The 22,353-nt window shown below is 55.1% G+C and overlaps 9 protein-coding genes across 9 annotated transcripts; 6 read left to right on the forward strand and 3 right to left on the reverse strand.

Annotated features, from left to right (window-relative positions):
* Positions 1–222: 222 nt before the first annotated feature.
* Positions 223–2,020, reverse strand: BDZ99DRAFT_456749 (BAR adaptor protein hob1). The gene is made up of 6 exons (XM_033718525.1): positions 1,874–2,020; positions 1,781–1,813; positions 1,597–1,691; positions 1,529–1,548; positions 394–1,479; positions 223–345 (listed from the first exon to the last, which is right to left on the reverse strand). Exons 1-6 carry the CDS (start codon positions 1,907–1,909, stop codon positions 320–322), a joined length of 1,296 nt encoding a protein of 431 aa, XP_033583913.1. The 5' UTR covers positions 1,910–2,020; the 3' UTR covers positions 223–319.
* A 352-nt stretch (positions 2,021–2,372) lies between these two features.
* Positions 2,373–4,262, forward strand: BDZ99DRAFT_456751 (cysteine desulfurase). Its single transcript, XM_033718526.1, has 3 exons — positions 2,373–2,700; positions 2,756–3,579; positions 3,782–4,262. The coding sequence occupies exons 1-3, from the start codon at positions 2,421–2,423 to the stop codon at positions 4,202–4,204; spliced, it is 1,527 nt and encodes a 508-aa protein (XP_033583914.1). The 5' UTR covers positions 2,373–2,420; the 3' UTR covers positions 4,205–4,262.
* A 353-nt stretch (positions 4,263–4,615) lies between these two features.
* Positions 4,616–7,129, forward strand: BDZ99DRAFT_456752 (UEV-domain-containing protein). Its single transcript, XM_033718527.1, has 5 exons — positions 4,616–4,807; positions 4,867–4,954; positions 5,023–5,261; positions 5,353–6,594; positions 6,655–7,129. Exons 1-5 carry the CDS (start codon positions 4,754–4,756, stop codon positions 6,748–6,750), a joined length of 1,719 nt encoding a protein of 572 aa, XP_033583915.1. The 5' UTR covers positions 4,616–4,753; the 3' UTR covers positions 6,751–7,129.
* A 535-nt stretch (positions 7,130–7,664) lies between these two features.
* Positions 7,665–8,964, reverse strand: BDZ99DRAFT_484018 (HAD-superfamily hydrolase; the record flags this gene model as incomplete). Its single annotated transcript, XM_033722620.1, has 2 exons — positions 7,665–8,601; positions 8,651–8,964. 2 exons carry the CDS (start codon positions 8,962–8,964, stop codon positions 7,665–7,667), a joined length of 1,251 nt encoding a protein of 416 aa, XP_033583916.1.
* Positions 8,965–9,620: 656 nt separating this feature from the next.
* On the forward strand, positions 9,621–9,971 carry BDZ99DRAFT_513219 (uncharacterized protein; the record flags this gene model as incomplete). The annotated part of the gene is made up of 1 exon (XM_033724692.1): positions 9,621–9,971. One exon carries the CDS (start codon positions 9,621–9,623, stop codon positions 9,969–9,971), a length of 351 nt encoding a protein of 116 aa, XP_033583917.1.
* A 257-nt stretch (positions 9,972–10,228) lies between these two features.
* On the forward strand, positions 10,229–11,214 carry BDZ99DRAFT_5352 (uncharacterized protein). Its single transcript, XM_033726558.1, has 2 exons — positions 10,229–11,148; positions 11,199–11,214. Exon 1 carries the CDS (start codon positions 10,325–10,327, stop codon positions 10,805–10,807), a length of 483 nt encoding a protein of 160 aa, XP_033583918.1. The 5' UTR covers positions 10,229–10,324; the 3' UTR covers positions 10,808–11,148; positions 11,199–11,214.
* Positions 11,215–12,078: 864 nt separating this feature from the next.
* Positions 12,079–14,289, forward strand: BDZ99DRAFT_5323 (uncharacterized protein). Its single transcript, XM_033726477.1, has 2 exons — positions 12,079–12,536; positions 12,588–14,289. The coding sequence occupies exons 1-2, from the start codon at positions 12,191–12,193 to the stop codon at positions 14,159–14,161; spliced, it is 1,920 nt and encodes a 639-aa protein (XP_033583919.1). The 5' UTR covers positions 12,079–12,190; the 3' UTR covers positions 14,162–14,289.
* A 2,451-nt stretch (positions 14,290–16,740) lies between these two features.
* BDZ99DRAFT_470025 (uncharacterized protein) lies at positions 16,741–17,575 on the reverse strand (the record flags this gene model as incomplete). The annotated part of the gene is made up of 2 exons (XM_033721601.1): positions 16,741–17,240; positions 17,305–17,575. The coding sequence occupies 2 exons, from the start codon at positions 17,573–17,575 to the stop codon at positions 16,741–16,743; spliced, it is 771 nt and encodes a 256-aa protein (XP_033583920.1).
* Positions 17,576–17,838: 263 nt separating this feature from the next.
* BDZ99DRAFT_513222 (PLC-like phosphodiesterase) lies at positions 17,839–21,291 on the forward strand (the record flags this gene model as incomplete). The annotated part of the gene is made up of 1 exon (XM_033724693.1): positions 17,839–21,291. The coding sequence occupies one exon, from the start codon at positions 17,839–17,841 to the stop codon at positions 21,289–21,291; it is 3,453 nt and encodes a 1,150-aa protein (XP_033583921.1).
* Between the last annotated feature and the right edge of the window lie 1,062 nt (positions 21,292–22,353).

The following is a 22,353-nucleotide window of genomic DNA, read 5'->3' on the forward strand; positions in this document are numbered from 1 at the left end:
ACTCAAGCCAGTGGTGGGGTGTTTGAAAACATCATGACTCAGCCGCCGCAGTGTAACTTTTAACCTCAGCTGCAGGTGGTTACCGTTACGTGTTCAGCCGAAAGACCATATTCACATATTCAAAGCAAAATCACGGACACGCAAAGCATGATATGTAAAGTGTATCTAATTCGAATTATCCGAGCTGCACTCTATTACTAGAAATGACATCTCGGTGTACCACCTGCAGGTCCAAGAGCATTACGGTCAGTGTTGTCAACGCCCAATGCTAAAGTTACGAATGAAAGAGCCAATGATGCTCGTGCGCCAATCGCATCCTTTATGAATTAAGACGTACGTAATTCCCTAAAGCTAGTTAGAGGATTCACTCTTTACCGCAGATTATGGTCTTACCTGGAAATTGACCTTGCCGCCCATTGACCCTTCCAGTCCACCATTCCTGATCGTTTGAAGTCCTTGTTATGATCTCGATAACATCCCCGGTGGTGAAGCTCAGGTCACCCTCAGCTTGCGCCTCGTAATCATATAGAGCAGTCACCGTCTCTACGGCAGGGACGCCGCTAAGCCGCGACGGCTTGGGCTTTGGTGGAGGCGGTGCCGCACCCTTGGATTTCGCTGCAGCGCCCCAAGAGCTACCAGTGCTATTTGCACGGCCGACTCCGAATCCTCCAGCTGCAAAGGCAGGTGAAAGTGAGTTCTTCTCGGGATTTGGGCTGTATGGCGGGGGCGGAGTTTCAGTCGAATCCAAAGTTGACCGCCGTTGAGGGCCTGTTTTCCCTTCGATGGCGAGTTTGTTGCCATACTTCAGCTGCCCGGGTTTCCGGCCGCCTGTAGTCTTGTACTTTGTGATAGAGATAGCTTCCGCCTGCTCCTGAACGTCACCCCGCTTCTTCTCGAACGCTGCCTCGATATCAAGCGTCAAGTCGAAGTACCCGATGTCAATGCTCTGCATCTTCTCATGCAATGTGTAGAACACGTTCAGTTGCATGTAGTAGAAGGATTGGAAAAGGGGTCGGATGAACTCTCTCTCCAGCCGGAAAAGCTTGGGCAGTTCGTCCTTGAGCAAGTCGTTGAAGTAATTGAACTCCTGGGTGGCCTGTTCGACATCGTTCTCGGCCCTGTACATTGCCTTCTCGTCTTTGAGGGTCTTTTCCTTCTTGTCCTGCAACTTCTTCTGCGTCGCCCGATGGCGATCGTAGTCAAGTTGCTTGTGGTCACGTTTCACGGCCACCTTTCGAATAACCTTGATGATCTCCAAGAGTTCATCCGCAGGTCGTATTACCCTAGTTTCGATCATCTCCAGTTCTGGCTGGAGAGTTTCTTGGAGGTCGCGGACGATGGCCTCGTACTCCTCACACGCTCTTATGCCCTCAGGGTTTCCCTCTTGCACGAACGAGTCTGGATCCGACATGCGGCCGGATATAGGCTTATAGATCTCGGCGCATGCCTTGGAGAACTCGATCTGGTGGGTGAGCATTCCTAGCAACAAAGTCAGATATGTACGGTGGCGCCAAGTTGGGCTACAGACCATTTATGGCGTCGAAGTACCTAGGATATGTTAGAGCGCGCAGGCCACTGCCGTGTTTGGAGGCTCACTTTTTCGATTCATCGTGTAGTCTCTTCGTCTCCTTCTCCAACTCCTGGAAGCGTCTCTCGGCATCCGTGTAGACGGCATCCTTTGTGTTGTCGCCCTACCCCACATTCACGATCAGCTGAGGCTCAACTGGCGATGCCGGATGTCGTCGCGATGCGCAACGGCAGCAGAGGGAGGCGATCATACAAGGTTAAAGCGCTGCTTGATAGTTTGAGGCGCCTATGCATGCCGAGTTAGCCAGCGTCCGCAAGAGTTGTGGTCTCTAGGCAGAGTACGAACCCGAGTGACGCTCTTCGTGAGGCCCTTCCAACTCATTGGTCTTTGTGGGTGTCGCAGCGACGGCAGATGGGCTATAGTGGCAAGTTGAATATGCTGGATACTGTGGATAGAGGGGGGTTGAGGTGCTGTCTGGGAGTAGTGGGTGAGGTTTTGGGGAAGTCCGGGCTCTTTGAAGCCGTCGATGACATATGACGAAGGCAGATGTGGCTTAGCCAAGGGCACAAGGTCAAAATGCAGGGCGGCGGCTGGGCAGCGGCAAGCGTGGTGCTTTTTCTTCACTAACGCAACAGCTGTACATTTAGACAGCTTGAAAGCGAGCGTTTACAATGCACGAGACCGCAGGCCGCATGCGCAGAGAGCGATCAGACACAAGGTTCGCCCTCATTCGTGTTCGGACTTCTTTCGTCCTGTTTGCGGAGATGCCGGCGAGCCCGCCGCGCTAAGTGAAATCTCCATATCTGATAACCACCGCCAACCGAGGAGGCAAATCACCACCACTCCTCCATCAACCACCCTCCTACCACCCTCTAGGTTTTTTCCTTTCATCATGTCTAATATTGCGCCATCAGCAGCGAGGCAGGCCCTCCGTGTCTGCTCACGGCGACACCCATCTAGCTCGCTTTCCCGCTTCGCGCCCCGAGCCGCCACTGGATACCATGGACGAAGCTATGTCACAGAGACGAAGCCAGTCAATGCCACCATCAACGTTGACACGACCATCAAGGCAGAGCGGGAGGCGTTCATGAAGGAGACGGGGAGCAAGCCCGCCCATGAGATCATGCCAACCACTGGGCTCGGTGCTGATGCCATGCTGAGTCCCACGGCAGGTAAATTTCTCCGCCCAGCATCGGTTAACAAATGTCGGTAGCTGATTTACGACAGGTATATTGAAACAAGCAAGTATCATAGACGAAGGCACACGCCCCATTTATCTAGACATGCAAGCAACGACTCCGATGGATCCCCGAGTTGTCGATGCAATGCTGCCATACATGACGGGGATGTACGGCAACCCCCACTCGAGGACCCATGCGTACGGATGGGAGGTTGACAAGGCGGTTGAGCAAGCACGAGAGCACATTGCCAGCCTCATTGGCGCCGACCCGAAGGAAATTATATTCACCAGTGGCGCAACAGAGAGCAACAACATGAGCATCAAAGGCGTCGCCAATTTTTTCATGCGAAATGGCAAGAAGAAGCACGTCATCACTTGCCAGACGGAGCACAAATGCGTACTCGATAGTTGTCGCCATTTGCAAGACGATGGAGTAGAAGTAACATACCTGCCCGTGCAGAACAACGGTTTAGTCGACATGGCACAGCTAGAAGCCGCGATACGGCCAGACACCTGTCTGGTTAGCATAATGACAGTAAACAACGAAATCGGCGTGCTCCAGCCGATTGACGAGATTGGAAAGCTTTGCCGATCTAAGAAAATCTTCTTCCACACGGATGGCGCACAGGCGGTCGGAAAAATTCCACTCGACGTGAACAAGTCAAACATAGACCTCATGTCTATATCTGGGCACAAGATATACGGGCCTAAAGGCATTGGCGCATGCTATGTCCGCAGGAGGCCACGAGTCAGACTCGATCCAATCATTAGTGGAGGTGGCCAAGAACGCGGGCTGAGAAGTGGAACTTTAGCTCCATCACTGGTTATTGGGTTTGGCGAGGCGGCGCGAATCTGCAAAGAAGAGATGGCAGTAAGTTCGACCATTCCTTCGCTTCTGAATTCCTTTATGATTATTCGCTTTTACACATGCATGGCTTTCTGAGTGCCTGGATGTGAGCTACTATGGCCGTCTGGGCGCGATAATGTCACACAGCAAGACCTATGAATTGGAGATATATTCCCTGAACAGAATGAACGGATAAACATCCGGATCAGATGCTGACTAGAAGTAGTACGATTCGAAACGTATTGCCGCGCTCTCACAGCGGCTCCTCAGCGGTCTTCTATCTCTTGAACACACGACCCTCAACGGAGATGCTGCGCGCCATTATCCCGGCTGCGTGAATGTCTCATTTGCCTATGTCGAAGGAGAGTCACTACTCATGGCTTTGAAAGATATTGCTCTCTCATCGGGAAGTGCATGCACATCGGCCTCGCTCGAGCCGAGCTATGTACTAAGAGCCCTCGGAAGCAGCGACGAGAGCGCCCATAGCAGCATTCGGTTTGGTATTGGCCGATTTACCACCGAAGCCGAGATCGACTACGTTCTCAAGGCTGTAAGCGAAAGGGTCAGCTTCTTGAGGGAGCTTAGCCCGCTATGGGAGCTGGTTCAGGAAGGTGTTGATCTCAACACCATTGAATGGAGCCAGCATTGAGGCCCCGAAGTACTCGTAACGAACAGGCGTGATATGGGCTTGGATTATTTTGTTTTCCTGGGAGCTCCCGGGCGAAATGGACACTCGGACGTCCAAATGTGTATACTATCACTCTTTATTTTCATTCGCCGAAACTACATGGTTACGCGATGGAGCAAATAATGGACTACCTTTGTAGCGCCCACTCTTTGGGGATAATAGGAAGATATCCGCTCTTGACAAACTTAACTTCTGATTACTTGTGAGCCTCTAATGAAATTTCGAAGTATAAAGCATTTTGAAAGCCTAACACTGTTACAAATGAAGTTGAACCATCCGTGCCCACAGGTGACGATACGAAGGCTCGGCGAAGTGGGGGAGCCTTGTTCACCTTCCAATTAACTTTGACCTACTTCATAGAACACCACCTCAACTACATTCTCTGCGCAAGCCAACCCGACAAAGACAAGGCTTAAACTCGGCGACCTCAAAACAAGCACTATTCTTTGTAGTTCCCTATGGACTGTCGAACCTCACGCGCGACAGTCGTTCTTGAGCCTGGGTCGCAATATGGCTCCTGTGCCAGAAAAAATCCTGAACTGGCTGTACAGTGTACTTCCTAGTGTAAGCTTTCCACCTGTGTCCGGGTCTTATAATTGCACAGATCTAACAGACTCCCGAAGGAATATCCAGATGTGAACCGCACCTACTCCGACGTCGCCGAGACCCTCTCGCACTACCCTTCCCTGTCTCCAAAAACGGAGGTCTACAGTATGCAATACACTCGAATCCAACTCCGACCGGTCAGATACAAGGACTGAGGCTCACTTCTGTGGCAGCCTACGAAAATGGTGCATCCGCTCTGCTCTTACAACTTAGCGGGACACTTCCAGTGACCTTTCGAGGTGCCACATACGCGTTCCCTATACAACTATGGGTGCCTCATCGATATCCACAAGAGGCCCCCATGGTATACGTTGTGCCCTCCCAAGATATGCTTGTCAGGCCGGGCCAACACGTCAGTGGAGATGGAAGGGTATATCACCCATACCTAGCACAATGGGGCAAATACTGGGACGTAAGTCTAGAGATTCGGTTGTCCTGGATACTTATTCTGTACTCACTATATGCATTCAAATGAATCGTACTGAAATATCGCTTCCTAATAGAAATCCACAATTTTCGACTTCCTTGCTGTCTTGCGCGGCGTTTTCACCAAAGAACCGCCAGTCCGCTCGAAACAACAAGTACAATTCAATTCTTCCAACACGGCTCCAGCACCTCCACCAGTACCACCCACACCAGAGGAATGGCGTAGGTCAATGCAAGGTTCTCCTGCTCCGTCTCCAGCTCCTCTCCAACGACCTCAGCCACCACCCAAACCGCCGAAACCATATGAATCCTCTCCAAACCGGCCACTCCAGCAGCCAGAGGCACAGTACGATAGAGCAAGACCCCCTTCGACTGTAACATACGCACCACAAATACCCGAAAGACCATATGGACGACCAGATAGCTGGCAACAGCCCTCAGGACAATCTCAGGTAATACCCCAACGGCAACCAAGCTATGACACAAACCCGCCAACTCCATTGGGACGCCCTTTGAGGCCACATATACAATCACAGGGGTCACAGCAGCCTTTTCAGGCTGCTTCGTATGAATTAGGGAGCCCTGTTAGTCCCATCACTCCGGAGGGACAGCCGAGGAACTCGCTGTCTCGATACCAGCAACCTTTCCCCCCTCAACAGGTTCCTACGAGTCATCCATACCCTCCCCCATCACAGCATCGTGGGAACTTTCCCCAAGGCCAGTTCCAACAACCACCACTCAATGTGTACCCTCCGTCTCAGCGACAACAGGCCATGATGCCTCCAACCTCACAAATACCCCCAAAGCCGAAACAGCCCATTCCGGACTTACTAGACTCACCCTTAGATGTGACATTGCCATCTCAGAGCGGACAATCAGCTCCGATTCCAGCACCGCCCATACCACCAAATCCAGAGAAGGACGCTCTTCTCACAGCGCTCTCCTCCACGCTAGTCGCCCAGCTACGGCAGAACATCACCGATAACATTAACGCTATTGCTCCACTGCAGGCACAACAACAGGCGCTCCGGGAAGCACATTCCCGCCTCCAGTCAGAACTCGATCAGCTGCAGCAATTGGACGCTGCTTTAGCATCGAACGAGCACATCCTCCGTGACGCCATGGTGGAAGCGGACCGTGTCATGGAAGATGCCCGCACCCGCAAAGTGCCAGACGTCGATGAGGTGCTGGTCGCGCCATTCGTCGTAGGGGGGCAATTGTATATCCTCTGCGCTGAGGAGCGAGCCTGTGCCGACGCCCTGTTCGTGCTAGGTCGAGCATTGGATAAAGGTCGCGTAGGCACTGACGTGTTCATCAAGGTCAGGCCTGCCCTCTTCTTTCCGTTGATGCCAGATAAGAGTTTCTGACGAATGCAATAGCAAACACGGAGTTTGGCTCGCGAGCAGTTTCTGAAGAAGGCCCTGATCAAAAAGATCTCCAAGGGTATGGCATTAGACGAGTACCAGATGCGTTGATGAAGTGACTTTTGATCGGCAGCGGAAGTGGCTCCGGCTAGTCCAAGGGCCCTCTCTGCGGTTCTGCAGTCAGTCAGCCGCTCGCATCGACTTGGCTCCCGAATAACTACTCCGTAGATGAACCAATGAATATTGCTTCGCCAGCTACTGACCTCATATCGACCATGCAGCCACCATCCAGGGTGAAGGTGCTTTTGCAATATTGATTGTGGAAAGAACCAGGAAGACTCTACATGCATATGGTACCGATTCTTCTCACAGCTAATCAAGTACCATACTACAAGGTACGACATGATATTATTGATCTCTCGGGTCGGAACAACTCCGAAGGGCATGGCGCAAAGCGTGTTCCGCCAATGTAGCAATAGTAGGTTAGCCCAAATGACTAATTGCTTCAGATATGACATTGCCACAGGAAGAGCTTTAGGGTTATGGACCATTTCACAGCAGAATTTCAGTTTGTCAGGAGCGAAAGCCCACAAGGCAGAGTCCATTATGTCCGACTCAAACTACCGAGAGAGTACATCCATGAATGAAGAAAAAACTACAACCAATCCAGTTCCCAATCTAGCGAACCGATCGACTGCCTTGGGATTCAGACTTTTGCTAATGTATATTGGAGGGCGTTCTCTGCCGTTCCGTTCCCACTCCTAAATGAGGAGCACTGATTTGCCAGGAAAACAAAATGCCAGATCTTGTATCAAGATCTATCGTGCAGAGCGTGTGGCGCTTGAAGTTTTTGGCGCACGCCTTTGGGGGATATCGTAATGAAAACAGGAAAGGATTCAACACCAGAAGCAATGTAGGAAAAAGGACAAAGTTTTGGAAACGCCGTGGCCAAATGCTGGTTTGGGTCTTTGCCAAATAGCGTGTGCCCAAGAAGGTAAGGGGGGGTGCCGCCAAAGCGGGGAGATCTACTCCTCAATGGCGTGGGCGAGCTCAGGTAGGTCCAGGCTCGCCTTCAAGGCTTTCCGGTACTCGCGCTCGATGCCGTGCTTGACGGCGTCGAGGACGGTGTCGACGGTCGCCTTCGGGGTGAAGCGAGGCTTGGTGCCCGCCTCGAACACGCCCGTCTTGACGAGGATCGAGTACCAGTTGTTCTCGCTGTGCTGGTCGTACTCGTTGGTGCCGCGGATGTCGGACTCGGGCGTGTCGCCGACGAAGTAGACGGTGTCGGGCGGCGAGTCGATGCCGTGCGTGTCCTTCCGCCACTGTTGTAGCAGACGGGTCGCGAACTGGAATGTGCCAATCTGGGGCTTGCCAAAGGCAGTGGTCTCGAGGTTCTTGCCGGTCACGGCCTTGAACATGGCCTCTAACGAGACGCGGAGGGCACCCATGCCGATGCGAGTTAGGTCGTGGGAAGCGCTCCAGACGACGTCGTTGTGGGAGAAGAAGACTGGCGGGCCCTCGTCAAAGGTTTCTGAGCGGGTGCCGAGACGTCCATTCTTGGACATCAAAAGGTCGAGGATGATTTGCTGGTCCGAGGCCCAGTCACGGGAATCGGCAAACACGAAAATAGCCTCAATCTCGACTTTGGCAAAATTGCGGGCGCGCGAGTTCTCGTATTCCTCCTTGGTCAGCTTACGGAATGGCGTGGTGTCTTGGTTGTCTTTGATGATGTCGCCAGGGGTGACCACGTCCTTGAAACCGTAGCCCTCGGCGACATGCCGGCACTTCTCGCCCTCGCCGCCAACGACAAGGACGGTCTTGTACCGCTCGGCCATCTCCCGCATTGGGGTGTGGCCGCAGATGAACTGGCCAGGCGAGACTTCCATCTCGAGCTGCTTGCTGAGCTGGATACACCGTTCCTTCTCAGTCTTGCCGCCGCCATTGGTGACGAAAATGTAGGGGCTAGGAAGAGTTAGTTCAGGCCTTCTGAGATAGGAGGACTTCTACTTACACCTTGACGCCGTACGGGTTCTGGCCGTTTAGCCACTTCATGGCCTCGATGGCTTCTGGGATCGGCCGGCCACCGCGGATGAGGACACCGTCAATATCGAAGGCATAGGCGTACTTGTCAGTAACCATCGTCTCGGGCGGTGTCGGCGGTGTGCCGGGGATTTCTGCGGCCTCGATCTCGTGGCGTGCCGCTTCGAAGGCCTGGGCGACCTCGTTCGCCCCTGAGGGAGCCATAAGGTGCTTCGGGGGGACAACGACCACGGGGCCCTTGGAGAGTTGCTCCGCAGAGGCCTTGTTCGAGCTGAGGCGGCGCATGCCCTCGTTAGGGACAATGAGTGATGCAGGAGCCATGATGGAGTTGGAGGAAGTATTCGTGTGAGAGATGGTGGAGATGATGGAAGATGAACTGTGCAGAGAGCACGGGTTAAGTAGGGTCGGTCGGGTCTCTGGAGTCAACCTGCGGATATTGAAATGGGTTTGCGGGGTGATAAGTGGGTATAGTGGAGAACGGGGCAAAATCGGCTGCTTCACGTTTGCGGTAGGATAGTGCTGGCAGCCAAGGAGGCTGTGGCCCGTTATATAGTTTCGGACGCGGGAACGATGCTACCTGGTGCAGCTGGGCGAGCAACTCGTCATGACCCAAAGCAGGCTACGGGGGCATAGTAACAGGGTACATTACAGTGCATATGAGGGCGGCGTCGAAGTTGAAGAAGTGGGTGGCCATGGAGGCCTCATTCGGACCCTGAAACGGGGCTTTGCTAGCGCGGCGAGCTTATCATCGAGGCAAGCGGGTGGGCCGTTTGGCGTCATTGTGCTGAGCGCTGCAGGCGGTTGCGAAGGGGTCCGCGCCGGCATGACGATCGCGGTGAAGGAGTTTTGAGTTGAGATCTCGCCCATCTGGCATGTGCCTGGAGTTGTGCGCGCAGTCGCCGCCGTGATTCGCTCTCCCGACGGCACACGTCGCGGCTGGAATGGCCTCTCTCCGCGGGCATCTCGAGCGTGGCGGGGTAACGGCGGCCGCGCAGTATCTGCCATTCTGCCTCGCTGTCTTCCATTCCACGCACCAGCGGCATATCGCCCGGCGCCGCGTCCTGTTGCACCACCAGCCGCCACAGCGCTGGACGATGGCGACAGCGGCAGCAGCGGTGCGCCTCCGGCATGGACGCCTCTTGGGCGAGGGGCCTGCCGAGCATGAAGTCATCCTCTCTCGCCTCGATGCCTGCTTCGGTGCCAGCGTGGCTCGCCGGCAAATCATGGCGCGCACACGAGGGGCACTGCGATTCCTTCAAAATGGCGACTCCATCGACACGGATCGCCGATAGTCCTGCCACTTCCACGACCGCCTCGAGAACTTCCCGGGCTGGCCTGGGTCCCGTCGACGCTCATCGATTCGGCCAGTTCCGAGACCCTTTTTCTTGCGAATCGTTACTGGCTCTGGTGTCAGTCTGCGGCTCAACCGCTCTCGTCTCGTTGTGCCAACCATGGATCGTCGCGAGCGGGCACAAGGCCGTCACCAGCCTCCACCCATCCATCTAGGGCTCTTGCTCCGGGTCCACGGCCGAGAGCCCTCCAGCCTGCGCTTCAGCCCGCTGCCCACGCAAAGATAGCCGACTTTTGGAGTGCGTTCGAGTCTGACAACAGCGGGTGGCTTGCTCCATGCGGGAGCCTTGCCACCATGATCGCTACGCTGCGTGCAGCCAGACGCGCCATGCCGCATCTTGCGCCTGTCCGAGGCCTGCCTGACGCTGTCAGACTTCCTTATCGCAGCACATCACATGTTTTGGCCGCGCCCGCAGAGGGCTCCGTAATCCCAGCCGCTCGCTCATGCCGCCGGAGTATGGAGTGCAGCCTGTTTGCAGCAGCCTCGATAGGTTCGTTGGTGATGCAAGCAGGAACAATCCCTACTTTGGTATCCCGCCAGACCCGTCAGCGTGGAATCAACATCATTGTGCATTATCAAATCACATCAGCCCTGGCCATGTCGTGTCACGCTGCAACGAGCCGTGTGAAGATCCCACTCGTCCTGTCGTCCAGCTTTGCAACACTTCCCATTTCGGAAGGTTATACATCGTCTGCTACGTCGGAGTGCAGCGGGAATTGTTTGATCTGGTCGTTGGTCGCATATTGCCCCAGATTGTTGACATTCACGCCTGCATGAGGGCCTTATGCATATCCCCAGACTATCCTTCTCTTGCCCCAAGCCGCAAGTCAGCTCTCGCGGGGATATTTTCTGTTTGTCGGGCTCCGGAGAAGTTACAGTGGAGTCTTCTTGGTTGCGCCGAGCTATTGGAGTACTGAGTGGATCCCTGGTATGTACACCGCTTGGCTGGCCTGGCAGAAGGATGAGATATTCCAAGGAAGCAGTCCATGTGAATGTGCAATAAATAGATGCTCTCCAAACATATCAGGGAGATCGTCGTGCCATCTTAAAACTCAAAGGAAGAGCGCTCAGCAAGTTGAACGCACTATTGAGAAGACTAACATGCGTACTGGACAGAAGTATAGTGTTATTCACTTCTCACTTCGGCCCTACCTAGTAAAGCTTGCAGTATTGCGACCACTCGATGGTCTGAAGGCGTCGCTCGTGACTTGATCCTACGGAATCATAATCGTAAGACCGACCCATCTTTCTTTGTGGTGCTAATGGAGGCGTGAAGTCTAGCAACTCTCTGCACTACCGTTAGCCGGCAGCATCCTCGAGGTTAGGAGCGCCGAATTCACTAGGATATTGTCAAGATGCCCAAGTGGAAGGAGGCGGAGCACCGCAGGACTGCTGCGAACTTCTTGGAAGTGCAGCTTACAGCTGTCACTGATGAGCGCCCGAGGATCTCGTACATACCACGGTAGAGAAAAGAACATGTGAGGTAAGATGCAGTCCAACGGTGAGCCACGTGGGAGCTGTTGCGGTGAGTTGCTTGGCCGGTTGCTGCAATCATGTCCCTTTACGCTTACCTTCGATCCACTTTCTTATCCGATGGCTATCGACTTCCTGTGAGGCATTACTTTACTAAGGAAGTATCGGCAAGCGCGCGTGAGGCGAAGGGCAGACCCGAAACGAGAAAGCGAACCAATGGTGCATGGCGTTGAGTATGCAGGGAAAATAGGTGGAGAAGCGTACAGACCGGACGTTCCGACGCGGAATGTGAGGTACTCCAGCATCCCAGAGAATGACAAGGTCCCCTTTTTTCTTGCAGATATGCAATAGGACCAACAGAGACAGCCGAGGGCAAATTCTTTCATCGGAAATTGCACTGCTGAGCTGGTTGTGGCGCTCAGGGACCTAACAATTCCCACCTCGAGTGATATAGAGCGATGAAAGCACACCCTCGGTCATAGGGTAAGAACCAGAAACATGGATTGAGATGTAATGGGTCGCGTAGAACAGTATCTGAAAGAATGCGAGTCAAATGTAGATTGACGTTGAGAGTGTTACGGGGCGCTCGTCGGCGACGGAAGGCGCGATGCCCTTGACGACCTCTCTTCATCCCATCACGACAACCCGCCGTCTTCAACGCCCGACGTCCTAGCAGCACGCGACAACATGAATTGGACAGGCGGTCGTCTACAAAGACACTCGAAAAATGCCGGCGGCGGAGTGGCTAGTCGCCAGAAACAGCATTTCGCAAAGATCCGCAGTCAGCTCCAGAATGGACTCCATCCTGGACAGCTACCTTTCAGACCAAGCTTTTTTCCAGACGATGGCGCTAGCCTTGGTAGCAGACTGCCGCCTTTTACCGATAGGACATCACGACACGTCGGCCATTCAAGAAAGCACAAGAGAAGGGCCCATCGAAATCTCGCGAGTGTTGACAGGGACATTGTTGAAGCAGAACACTCGAATACCAATGTGTCGCAATCTGCTAGTCATGTATCTAATGCAGTTGATGGTAAGTGTTCTTGAGAAATGACCTCGATCGGCCGTAGCTCACATGATCAAGGCGACTCAGCGGAGAAAGGAAAGATGAAGATGAAACGGCGATCTGCGCATACGCTGCTCGAGGACGATCGACTAGAAGCCAGCAGGAAAAGGCTACTGGAGCGGCGGGATTGGCTTGGGCTCCAGTCGTCACGTCCGGTTCACATGAAATTTCGAACACGCGCAGAGAAGGATAAGATTGGGAAACGACGAATGATTGTCGGCGCCTCCTCGAGAGGACATGCTCCGAAGGATACAAGAAACCCTATGCTGCCGGCTCAAGGACTGAGAGATGGACATAGCAGACTCGACCTGGCGCCTGCCCACGATTTGCTCGAGGATCATCTTAGAGTGCGTATCGGCACTAATGCTTTTTTTAGCCAAAGATCATCGACTCTTGTTCGAGATCCCCCACGTCGAGAATCATCTGACACCATGCTGTTTGATACTGCAGTGGACGCAGACACCACTCTCGCGGTAGAGGGTTCGCGAGAGCGCTCCTATGAGCAGCATTGGTCCGCGGGAACCAGCTACGATGGAGAACACGAAACAGCGTTGGAATATGAAAACCGCCAATCTGCGAATGACTTGGTCGGTTCACTCCACGCGCAGCGAGAAGAGGCAGAGGGCAATTTACCCGAGCCAGGCGGTATAGACGAGAAGCTAACTAGTTACCTCCCTCACGAACCCGCACTGAAGGGTCGCGTTATTTTCCAGTCAGTTGCACCAGCTTCTTCAGGATCCGATCAGCCAGCATCCCACGTGCCGATAGATACGAATAACTGTCCTTCCGAGGCGGCTGCCCCGGACGGGCTTGAGGGGGGAGTGAGCCAGGAAATTGATGCTGACGATCAAGATCCGCAGGAACGCAAGATCGTCGATGAGACACCCTGGAAACAGTTTTTGGAGATCTCAGGTGACGAGCAGAGCCATTCGTCTACAAGTGGTGTGTCCGAAAGGGCTTGCCTGCATGGGTCCGAAGCATCCATCAGAGGCCACAACGACGCCGAGGGAAACTCTGTTGCTGACATGACCGCATCTAGACGAGCTCCAAGAGACAGCCAAGAGGATGCAGCTACCTGGGTCATCGCACGACATATCAATGGCAAGACTATACAAGAATACACGACCTTTGAGAGACGCGCAAGAGCTTTGGTAGATGATGTAAAGGAGAATGAGAATCGCCAATGGCAGGATTTCGTCATCGGAAGTCGAGGCAGTTCCGCGTCTGATAGTGCGCATGATACTATTATGGGTGACAAGCAGCACTCCCCTGTACATTCTGCAAGAGGAACGAGCATGAGGGCTTTGTGCTCACCCAAAGTTCAAGCTACATCAACTAGCTCGATTTCTGCACCATCAAGGTCAGCCGCTTCGCCCCGCTTACGCAGAATACAGGCTGGATGGGGCCAAAGTGAGGAGGCTAGGCTTCGCCCTGCAGACCTTGCATCGAGTTCGCTATACAATAATATCTCGTTTACGATGGACTCACCGGTCGCTGCAGCTTACTCCAACGGAGGACCAACGAACTATGCGAATTCGGATGTGAGCATGGCGGAATCTGGCTCAGCCTATGAGAAGATGGAAAGTGATTGACGTATTACGTGGAGTCTCTGCGGCGATGATGAAAGAATGGCTTACTAATTGGTTGGTGCATTATCGAGATCTGAAGAGATGAGGCTTCCATTCTTGGCTCAGCAGGTCTCTTGGAGTCTAGACCAGCCATACGAATAAGTCGGCTTGCTGCACATTCGGCAAGGCGGATTAATACATTCTCGAGCCGAAGGACGTGAGATTCTGGCGCAATGCGGCTTGAGTCGAGGAGGGAGGATTCCAGCATTGTGCCCCTTTCTATAATCGAAGGGTGGATGGTTCGTAAAACGGAGACGATGGAGTGAATGGTACACATCGTGCTTTATTTTCTTTACTGTATCTTTCACTAGCCGTTTCGAAAACAATCCTCGATGATCCCATGGACATTTTCCCGCGCTGTTTCGTGCATACATTGCTTTCAGTCAGTGCGTGCCCCGACGCCCCCAGGCCCCCTGGAGTGGATCGCGACATCCTGTCAGCAATCCTCCACATCCTGCCGTGAGTTGTTGTTGAGGCCCTCAGCCGACTCTCGACTCGGCTCCTGACTGGCAGCATGCAAGGAGGGAGGCAACAGCATCTCAGCTCATGCACGCCGAATTCATTTCGGACAACGAACCCTTTTTCGCGCATGCAGTGCGTCTCGACGGCGAGCCGGCGCCGAAGACGCGTTCTGTTCCGTTCCGGGAACGAGGGCGAGCAGCAATATGAAGCTCTCGAATAGCGATAATGGTCGACTCGCAGACGGCAGGCGCAGATGCAGGGCAGGCCTCGCCTGAACCCATATCTCAGTTGTGGCGTGATGAGGCCAGCGTTTCCGTCTGTGCGATGCTGCAAGACATCCGGCACTTTGGTTCTTTCCCAGCGTTTCACAGGACACTGACGTTTTTGGCGATTAGGGCATCAGGCGTTCGCATGACGGCTAGAGCACGCAGCACCGCACGCACGCACGCACGCACCCGGCAAGCCATGCTCTCTACGTGAGATTTATACCGGGGAAGGTGACACTGGATTCCGTAGGTAGGCGCTCTTGTGCTCTTGGATGGAGAACCCGGTCGAGCCGGCGCGTGGCATGGGTTGGAGACAGATTGCATGAAACGCGCTGCAAATTCGATTCAGAAGAATGCTCCGATCGGGGATCGAAGGGTGAAGGTGATGCCAGCGCAGAGCGAGGGGCCGTGCGGCGCGAGGGTTCAAATTAGAGGGTGGCGTAGGATACGGAAGAAAGCAATTCGGATTGTCATGGAGGACTGTGGGACAAGGGCGGCGCTGGCATTGGCGCCGCGGAGAGGGAATGTGTATTGGGGCGAGGACTCCGGAATGACCGACGATGGCAAGAACAAGAGCAGAGGCAAAGGCAAACAGCTGCGTACACAGTGCGTGACGAAACAGCACTGTGACTGTCGGGAAGGATACAGGAGACGCCTATTGGCGAGGCACAAGAGAAAGCAGCCATTGGGCGGCTCTTCGTACGGGCAGCGAAGATATCACACCGCTCCCGAGTCAGCTGACGATGTATTGCTCCCTCACCACCGCAAAACCCAGGCGATACCGGGCGCGACAGGCTCCCAAGAGGGGCATTTTCTTGCGATTGGGCGGCGGGGCGTGCTTGACTTGGGGAGATTGTGGGGAGCCCGGGGTCTGATTCGCGCGCGCAACGTTCAGGGGCTCAGCTTCCAGCTTGCCTGCTTCTGTCTCTCTTCTGGAAGCCTCGGATGAGGGGTCGGGTGCGCTGTGCTGTGATTGTTTGCTGAGCGCGGAGGCACGCGACTGGGTGCATATTGGTGCAGCTGCAGCCGGAGGCCTCGCTCTCAGCGGCCACACAGCACGCCGCACCGGCAGAGACGTCCGGCAGCGTGCAGCATCGCAGCTCGGAATGCCCTATTCGCCCTTGACAGCAGAAGGGAGCTCGTGGCCGGCGTCGTTGTGGCACTGATGGGCGCCAAAGGGCCGAAGGAGGCGCGGCGGCATCCCACACCCCGGGAGCGGATTCAGACGGCACACGAGCGATCGCGCGTGGGATGGACAGGGCTGGCATGGAGATCATCGAGCTAAACCAAACGGGTGGATGTTTCAGGCCAGGGCGGTGATGACGAGGTGTCGCTCAGCCGGCCACGTGTGGAGTTGCGGTCTTGACTTGCGGCGGCTGCTGGTGGCCGCGGGCTGTGACTGTGACTGCGAGCCTCCTCCTATCGCTGCGTGCCTGGAGGATGCGCGCCTGGAGGCCCTCAGGATGCGGTGGAGCCAGGCCCATCTCGTGTTGCTGGGCTGGGCAGGCTGGCCGTGATCTGGCACTCGAGGCCGCACGGCCCGGTGCTATTTGTGGCCCGAAGCGCAGCGCAGTGGAGATGGTCCGACAACAAGGCTGAGAGCCCCAATCTCACGGCAGCAGGCCTGCCCCCGCTGCCTGCCAGCCCTGCGCGTCCTGCGCGTCCTGCAGTCCTGCGAGTCGCGATGTGCCGGAAGCGTCGGCGGCGGAGAAGCTGCTCGCTGGAGGAGCCGCTGGCCAATCGCGCAGCACTCGCCGGCCTCATTGTGCGACCTGTCACTTTCTTTCGGGCGCGAGGCAGTGTGAGTCGGCGGGCTCACCGATCAGTCGATGCTGCGGGCAGCTGCGCGGTCTGCCTCAGCTGGCGGCGACGTGTTGCTTTGGGCGAGCCGCAGGCCATGTTCAGGCGATATCGCATCGCGGGCGGGCGCTGGGCAGCGTCTGGAGCGCGGTGGAGATGTGCTGTGGTGGAGCCCGAGCAGAGCAGCATGACGTCTGGCCGTTGGACCGTGACTTCCCGCTGGCTTGAAACAAGCGTGCCTGCCCCTTTCGCGGGTTCCAGCACGCTGGGTGGCCCTCTTCGCCCAACTACGGCAGCCCGGCGCCAGCATCGCGCTCCACGCACGGCGGGGCTGGGACCGTCGGGCTCAAGGCGCTCGCCACGCCCAGCGGCCGTCGCGGTGGTGGTCGCGGGCGCCGGGCTGGATGATGAGTCGTCACAGCAGCGGGTACCGCCAGGGATGGGCTGCTCGCTAGGCCGGGGGCCGCTGCCTCGCCGTTGTCGTCTGGGGGCAGTCGTCCGCGCAGCTGGCCTTGCTAGTCCTTTTTTTCCTCCCGACGCCCATTCCCCAAGTACCTCCCGCGCCCCAATTCGACTCACCTCTGGCCTCACTGCTGCCATTACTCCCACGACGCACACGCTCTCTGCGCCCGCACCCGCCAGCCGCTGTGACAGCCCAGAGCAGCGCTGCATTGTTGCCCTTCTCTTTGACAGCTGGCCCGGCGCTCGCCGTCTCCTCCCTTCCCCACGCCTGCATCGTCTGCATCGTGTGCGCCGCTTTGCCCGAACGAGCGGCCCTCACTGCGAGCTTCCTGCACACCCTCGTCCGCCCAGGCCCTGCCGACGCAAACAATCGCATTACCCGGCGCATCGTACATCTCGCCCATTCAGCTGACCGCCTGCATTGTTCCGCGCTTGAGGCGCGCAACTGCCACCGCGGCCCGCCGTCTGCCTTGTCCAGATCCGACGATGCTCCAGTAAACACACGCCTCGACACCTGCCAGCCTGCAGCTGTCCTCTATAACCTCGCGCTCGCCCTCCACCAGGCCCCGCGCCTCGCAGAATCGCGTTTGCTCCCACGGACCATGTCGTTATAGCTGCCGTCCCACCGAGGCCTTGCCTATTGTGACAGCTATGAGCTCTCCCAGTCTGTCTGCGCGCTCCTCCGAGCTGCACCTCAATGGCGATGCCCGCGCGACACGTCCGCGTATCCCCTCTCCCCAGCGTTCCTTTGGGCGCATGTCCTCAAAACACTTCGTCATTACCTCGATCCCCCTCACAGTCACACCCGCTTCCGCCAGAAGCAACTCTTCCTCACGCAACAGTCCTGCCTCCACAGCCTCCCAAATGGCAGCCAGCAGCTCCCTCCAGTCCACGCCCGAGGGCCTGGTCCCGGTCTCCCAACCACTCGCAACCCCGGCACCGCTGTCCCTTGGAGAATCATATATGCATCCTCCAGCTTCGACTCCTCCTGCTTCGTCACCCTCTGCCATGGCCGTAGCCCTCGGGAAAGGCCCCAGCCTGATACGGAGGGTATCTCGCGGAGCGCAAGGGATACCGAACCGGTTTCGACGCCACGGTCACCGTGACAGCAGTTGTGGGCCAGTCATTATGCGGCGCCGCAGCGACAGCAGAGGCGTCGCGGACACCTACATGGACATCTCTGACCTCGAGCTCGGTGACCTGGATAACGAGGAGGCCGTGGAGGACCTTGCACACGCCGCCCAGGATCCACATAACGCGCTTGGAATTACTGCTGGCCGGCCAAGCGTCACATCGGCACCCGACCCGGGCGTCGTGGCCCCGATCCGCTCTTCCCTCTTGCAACAAGGCACAACACTCACCAAAGTACACAAGGGCAAAGAAAAGAAAATCAAATTTCGAATGGACTTTGAGTCCGCAAAAGTCTGCTGGGATTCCGCGCGGTTGTCGAAGCAGTTTTACATCGATGATGTTCGAGACTTCCGCATTGGTCGCGAGGCCCGGAACTACCGCGAAGAAAACGGCATCGCCGAAAAATACGAGCCCCTGTGGTTTACAATCATCTACGCAGACAGCCGGTCAAAGGCGCGACCTCCTAAGCATCTGCATCTGATAGCTCCAACGCCTGGGATCTTCGATCTCTGGATCAACACCTTGGAGCTGGTCTCGCGAAGTCGACTCAACATGATGGCAGGGTTGGTTGACGCGACCGAGAAAAGCGCCAAGTCGTTCTGGCGACACGCGATGGATAAAAAGTTTGATAGAGCTGAGCATGCCGAGGAAGACGAAACCATGGATTTGCAGGGGGTGCTGAAGCTTTGCCGAAGCCTGCACATCAACACTTCCGAAAACTCCATTCGTAGCCACTTCGACAAGGCAGTCAGTGAGAATTCACGTGTTCTGACGCAGGCTCAATTCTTGATGTTTGTGAAAAGGCTCAAGGAGCGCCAAGATATCAAGAAAATCTACAAAGAGATCAAGGCGAACAGTCCGACCGGCCTCGTCGATAAAAGTGCATTCCTGGCCTTCCTGAAGCACTCTCAGGGAGTCGATGTGCAAGCTGACCTGGAACATTGGACCAACGTCTTTGAGAAGTACGCCCGCGCGTCGAAACCAAAAGCAACAGTATCGCCGCAGCTTAGCAGCGAGTCTATGTTTCTTACAATAAGTTCGCAAGCGTTCCAGGCGTTTCTCTCGTCCACTCACAATTCCACATACGCGCCTGCGAGTCCGGAGCCCAAGTTTGACCGTCCCCTCAATGAATACTTTATATCTAGCTCTCACAACACGTATCTGCTCGGGCGCCAAGTTGCTGGTGAGTCAAGCACTGAGGCTTACATCACCGCTCTGCAGAAGGGCTGCCGATGCGTCGAGGTCGACTGCTGGGATGGCAGTGACGGGAAGCCCGTTGTCATGCACGGCCGCACGCTTACCAAAAGCATTCCGTTTCTTGACACTATCAAAGTCATCGCCAAGTACGCTTTCGTCTCGTCTCCCTATCCAGTCATCATCTCGCTGGAAGTTCATTGCAATCCTGCCCAGCAAGAGATCATGACACAGAACATGAAGACCGAGTTTGGAGACGCGCTTTTGCTGGATCCTTTGGATGATTCGAAGACACTGCCATCACCCGAGGCATTGAAAGGAAAAATCCTCATCAAAGTCAAGGCCGCTGCTGAAGATACCGATGACGCCACCATCATAAATGATCTTACGACTCAACGGCGGCAGCGGAGTTTCAGCTCTCCGTTCTCACGACCAACGGTGTTTGCAGACCAAGGCCAGATGTTGTATAGTCCGCAATCAATAAGTCCTCCGGAAAAGCCTGGCTTTCTTTGGGCATCGCCCAGGACCTCGACAACTTCAACTGCGGGCACCACCACTACGACTCCAGGCACAGTAGGAAGCATCAGCTGCAGCTCAGACGAAAGCGATACTCCACATGTCCCCACACCAGCAGGAAAAAAGAAGAAGAAGAACACTAGCAAAATCACAAAGGTATTAGGCGATCTTGGTGTCTACACCCGAGGTATAAAATTCTCCGACTTCACTGGCCAGGATGCAAATACCTACAACCACGTTTTCTCCTTTGCCGAGCGAACTTTCGACAGGCTATGCAAGGCCGACAGCGACAGCAAAAGACTAATCGAGGAGCACAACATGCGCTGCTTAATGCGCGTGTATCCCTCTGGTCATCGCATCTATTCCTCAAACTTCGATCCCACCAAGTTCTGGCGACGTGGTGTTCAGATGGCGGCTCTCAACTGGCAGACCTATGATGTTCCTCAGCAACTCAATGAGGCCATGTTCGCTGCCGGCAACGACCGACTAGGATATGTTCTCAAGCCTGATGAGCTTCGACCTGGCCACTTCCCTGCCAAGGGGGCCAGCAAAACGCCGAAGAAGCTCGTCAAGTTCACCGTGGACAGAATCACTGCCCAACAACTTCCTCGCCCTAGTGGTCTCAGCTCAGACTCGAACATTAACCCGTACATCGAATTCGAAATGCACTTCGCCGAAGACAAGGGACGAGGAATTGCTACCTGCGAAGGCGGCGAGGACGCCTCTGATAGACGTGGCATATCAGGGATCGGAGAGCCGGTCCGTGTTCGCACTATCACTGCCCCGGGCAATGGCTATGATCCGGAGTGGCAAGACACCATCACGATGAGCTGTGAGACCAGGTATCCAAGCCTCGTTTTCGTTCGTTGGACCGTTTACAATTCACTCGACGGGCGCAACAAAGGAGGGATAGCCCTTGCCACCTTCACCGCAAAGCTAAGTAGTCTGCAACAAGGCTACCGCCATCTTCCGCTATACGACGTCAGCGGCGAGCAGTATCTATTCTCGACACTCTTTTGCCGCATCAAGAAAGAGGACCACGTCTTAGTTGTTGAGCCTCAGGCCCCAATCGAACGCATATTGACCAGCCCAGGGAATATGGATCCCTTGGAGCTGCCAAAGGATGGTGAAAGAGCCTCTCGAGGCATCCTCAAGAAGTTACTCACGCGCACGCCTAGCGACCGCAAACAGCGAAAGGAGAGCGAGTCGAAAGAAAGAAACGGATCACGCTTCAGCCGCAGCAGCACGATCGAACGACAATAACGCCACACAACCCTTCCGCCCCATCTCACGACAAAACAGTTCTTGTATCATATTCCCTCGTACCAGCGACCTTTTAGAATTTCCTTTGTTTTTCGGATTTGGTGTTATTCGGAGTTCCACAATCACATATCACAGGGGCGGCTTTTTGTAACCATACCACGGATGCTTTTTCTGAGGTTTGCGCACTCGCTATGACTTTATACCCCAGTAATACTCGCATGGATCTTCATTTTGGGCTTAATTGTGTTTTTGGGAATCAGGAGTCGTGAGCAGCACATTGTCGACTACCAAGGGGAAGGGAGTTTCTATTTATTTTCCTGATGTCCATCACGGACCACGGAAACTATAGACTGTTCGCGCCTACAGTGGCATCACTCATTTTCCTTTCCATCGATCTATTTCTTTCAATCTCGAAGCTTGGGCTCGGGGCTCATTAGGGGGGCAGGATTTTCAGTTCTTTGGGTGTGCGGGGTTCACGCTGGTTCGTTTTTTGTTTGTTAAGCCTTTCCATGTATGCTGGCATCTGAGAGTGGAATCTGCATAGCTTGTCTCACTGTCCTTATGGGGGCTGTAGTGCTCTCTGCAGCCAGACCTGCGGGCGAGGCTGACTCTTGGCTGGACTGAGGATGAGGAATTAGATACAATCAAACCCCGTTCATTGTCACGGCGGAAAAGGCCTGATGATCACCCGCCACACTCGAACCAACCCTTAGCCTTGTGGCGATGCGATATTCGACGATCTGAGGGACGCCTAACAATCGCAGCCGTTCGATTTCGAACCCCAATCCTTGCCAATCTAATCCCTCACAAAGCTCTATTCTAGTCCTCGTGCTCAGCCTCACGAACTCCACTGCTCACTCTTATCTCGCTGACCATGCCGGGAGTAGGCATCAAACAGCCACCGTCCCTATGCGGGAACAATCGCCGCGCGATACGAGCATCAACACGATACGAAACTCGACACGGGAGCCGGGGGGCTGGGGTGGTGGTGGTACGTGCCTCCGATCAAAGCAAAAAAACGATGACGAGGCAACGACTAGCCGCTATTCGTAAAAGGGGCCG

The sequence above is a fragment of the Mytilinidion resinicola genome (genome assembly GCF_010093595.1).
Source record: "Mytilinidion resinicola strain CBS 304.34 unplaced genomic scaffold BDZ99scaffold_1, whole genome shotgun sequence".
Taxonomy (NCBI): Eukaryota; Fungi; Ascomycota; class Dothideomycetes; order Mytilinidiales; family Mytilinidiaceae; genus Mytilinidion; species Mytilinidion resinicola.

Bases quoted from the DNA above. Each gene is read 5' to 3' on its own strand.
- BDZ99DRAFT_456749 (XM_033718525.1), bottom strand. From the start codon at position 1,909: ATGAGTTGGAAGGGCCTCACGAAGAGCGTCACTCGG. The intron at 1,480-1,528 runs GTCTGTAGCCCA...CTTTGTTGCTAG, and splicing joins GTACTTCGACGCCATAAATG to GAATGCTCACCCACCAGATC. The intron at 346-393 runs GTAAGACCATAA...AACTAGCTTTAG, and splicing joins GCGGCAAGGTCAATTTCCAG to GGAATTACGTACGTCTTAAT.
- BDZ99DRAFT_456751 (XM_033718526.1), top strand. From the start codon at position 2,421: ATGTCTAATATTGCGCCATCAGCAGCGAGGCAGGCCCTCCGTGTCTGC. The intron at 2,701-2,755 runs GTAAATTTCTCC...GATTTACGACAG, and splicing joins CATGCTGAGTCCCACGGCAG to GTATATTGAAACAAGCAAGT. The intron at 3,580-3,781 runs GTAAGTTCGACC...GACTAGAAGTAG, and splicing joins TCTGCAAAGAAGAGATGGCA to TACGATTCGAAACGTATTGC.
- BDZ99DRAFT_456752 (XM_033718527.1), top strand. From the start codon at position 4,754: ATGGCTCCTGTGCCAGAAAAAATCCTGAACTGGCTGTACAGTGTACTT. The intron at 4,955-5,022 runs GTATGCAATACA...CTTCTGTGGCAG, and splicing joins TCCAAAAACGGAGGTCTACA to CCTACGAAAATGGTGCATCC. The intron at 6,595-6,654 runs GTCAGGCCTGCC...CGAATGCAATAG, and splicing joins GCACTGACGTGTTCATCAAG to CAAACACGGAGTTTGGCTCG.
- BDZ99DRAFT_5352 (XM_033726558.1), top strand. From the start codon at position 10,325: ATGATCGCTACGCTGCGTGCAGCCAGACGCGCCATGCCGCATCTTGCG.
- BDZ99DRAFT_5323 (XM_033726477.1), top strand. From the start codon at position 12,191: ATGAATTGGACAGGCGGTCGTCTACAAAGACACTCGAAAAATGCCGGC. The intron at 12,537-12,587 runs GTAAGTGTTCTT...CACATGATCAAG, and splicing joins TGTATCTAATGCAGTTGATG to GCGACTCAGCGGAGAAAGGA.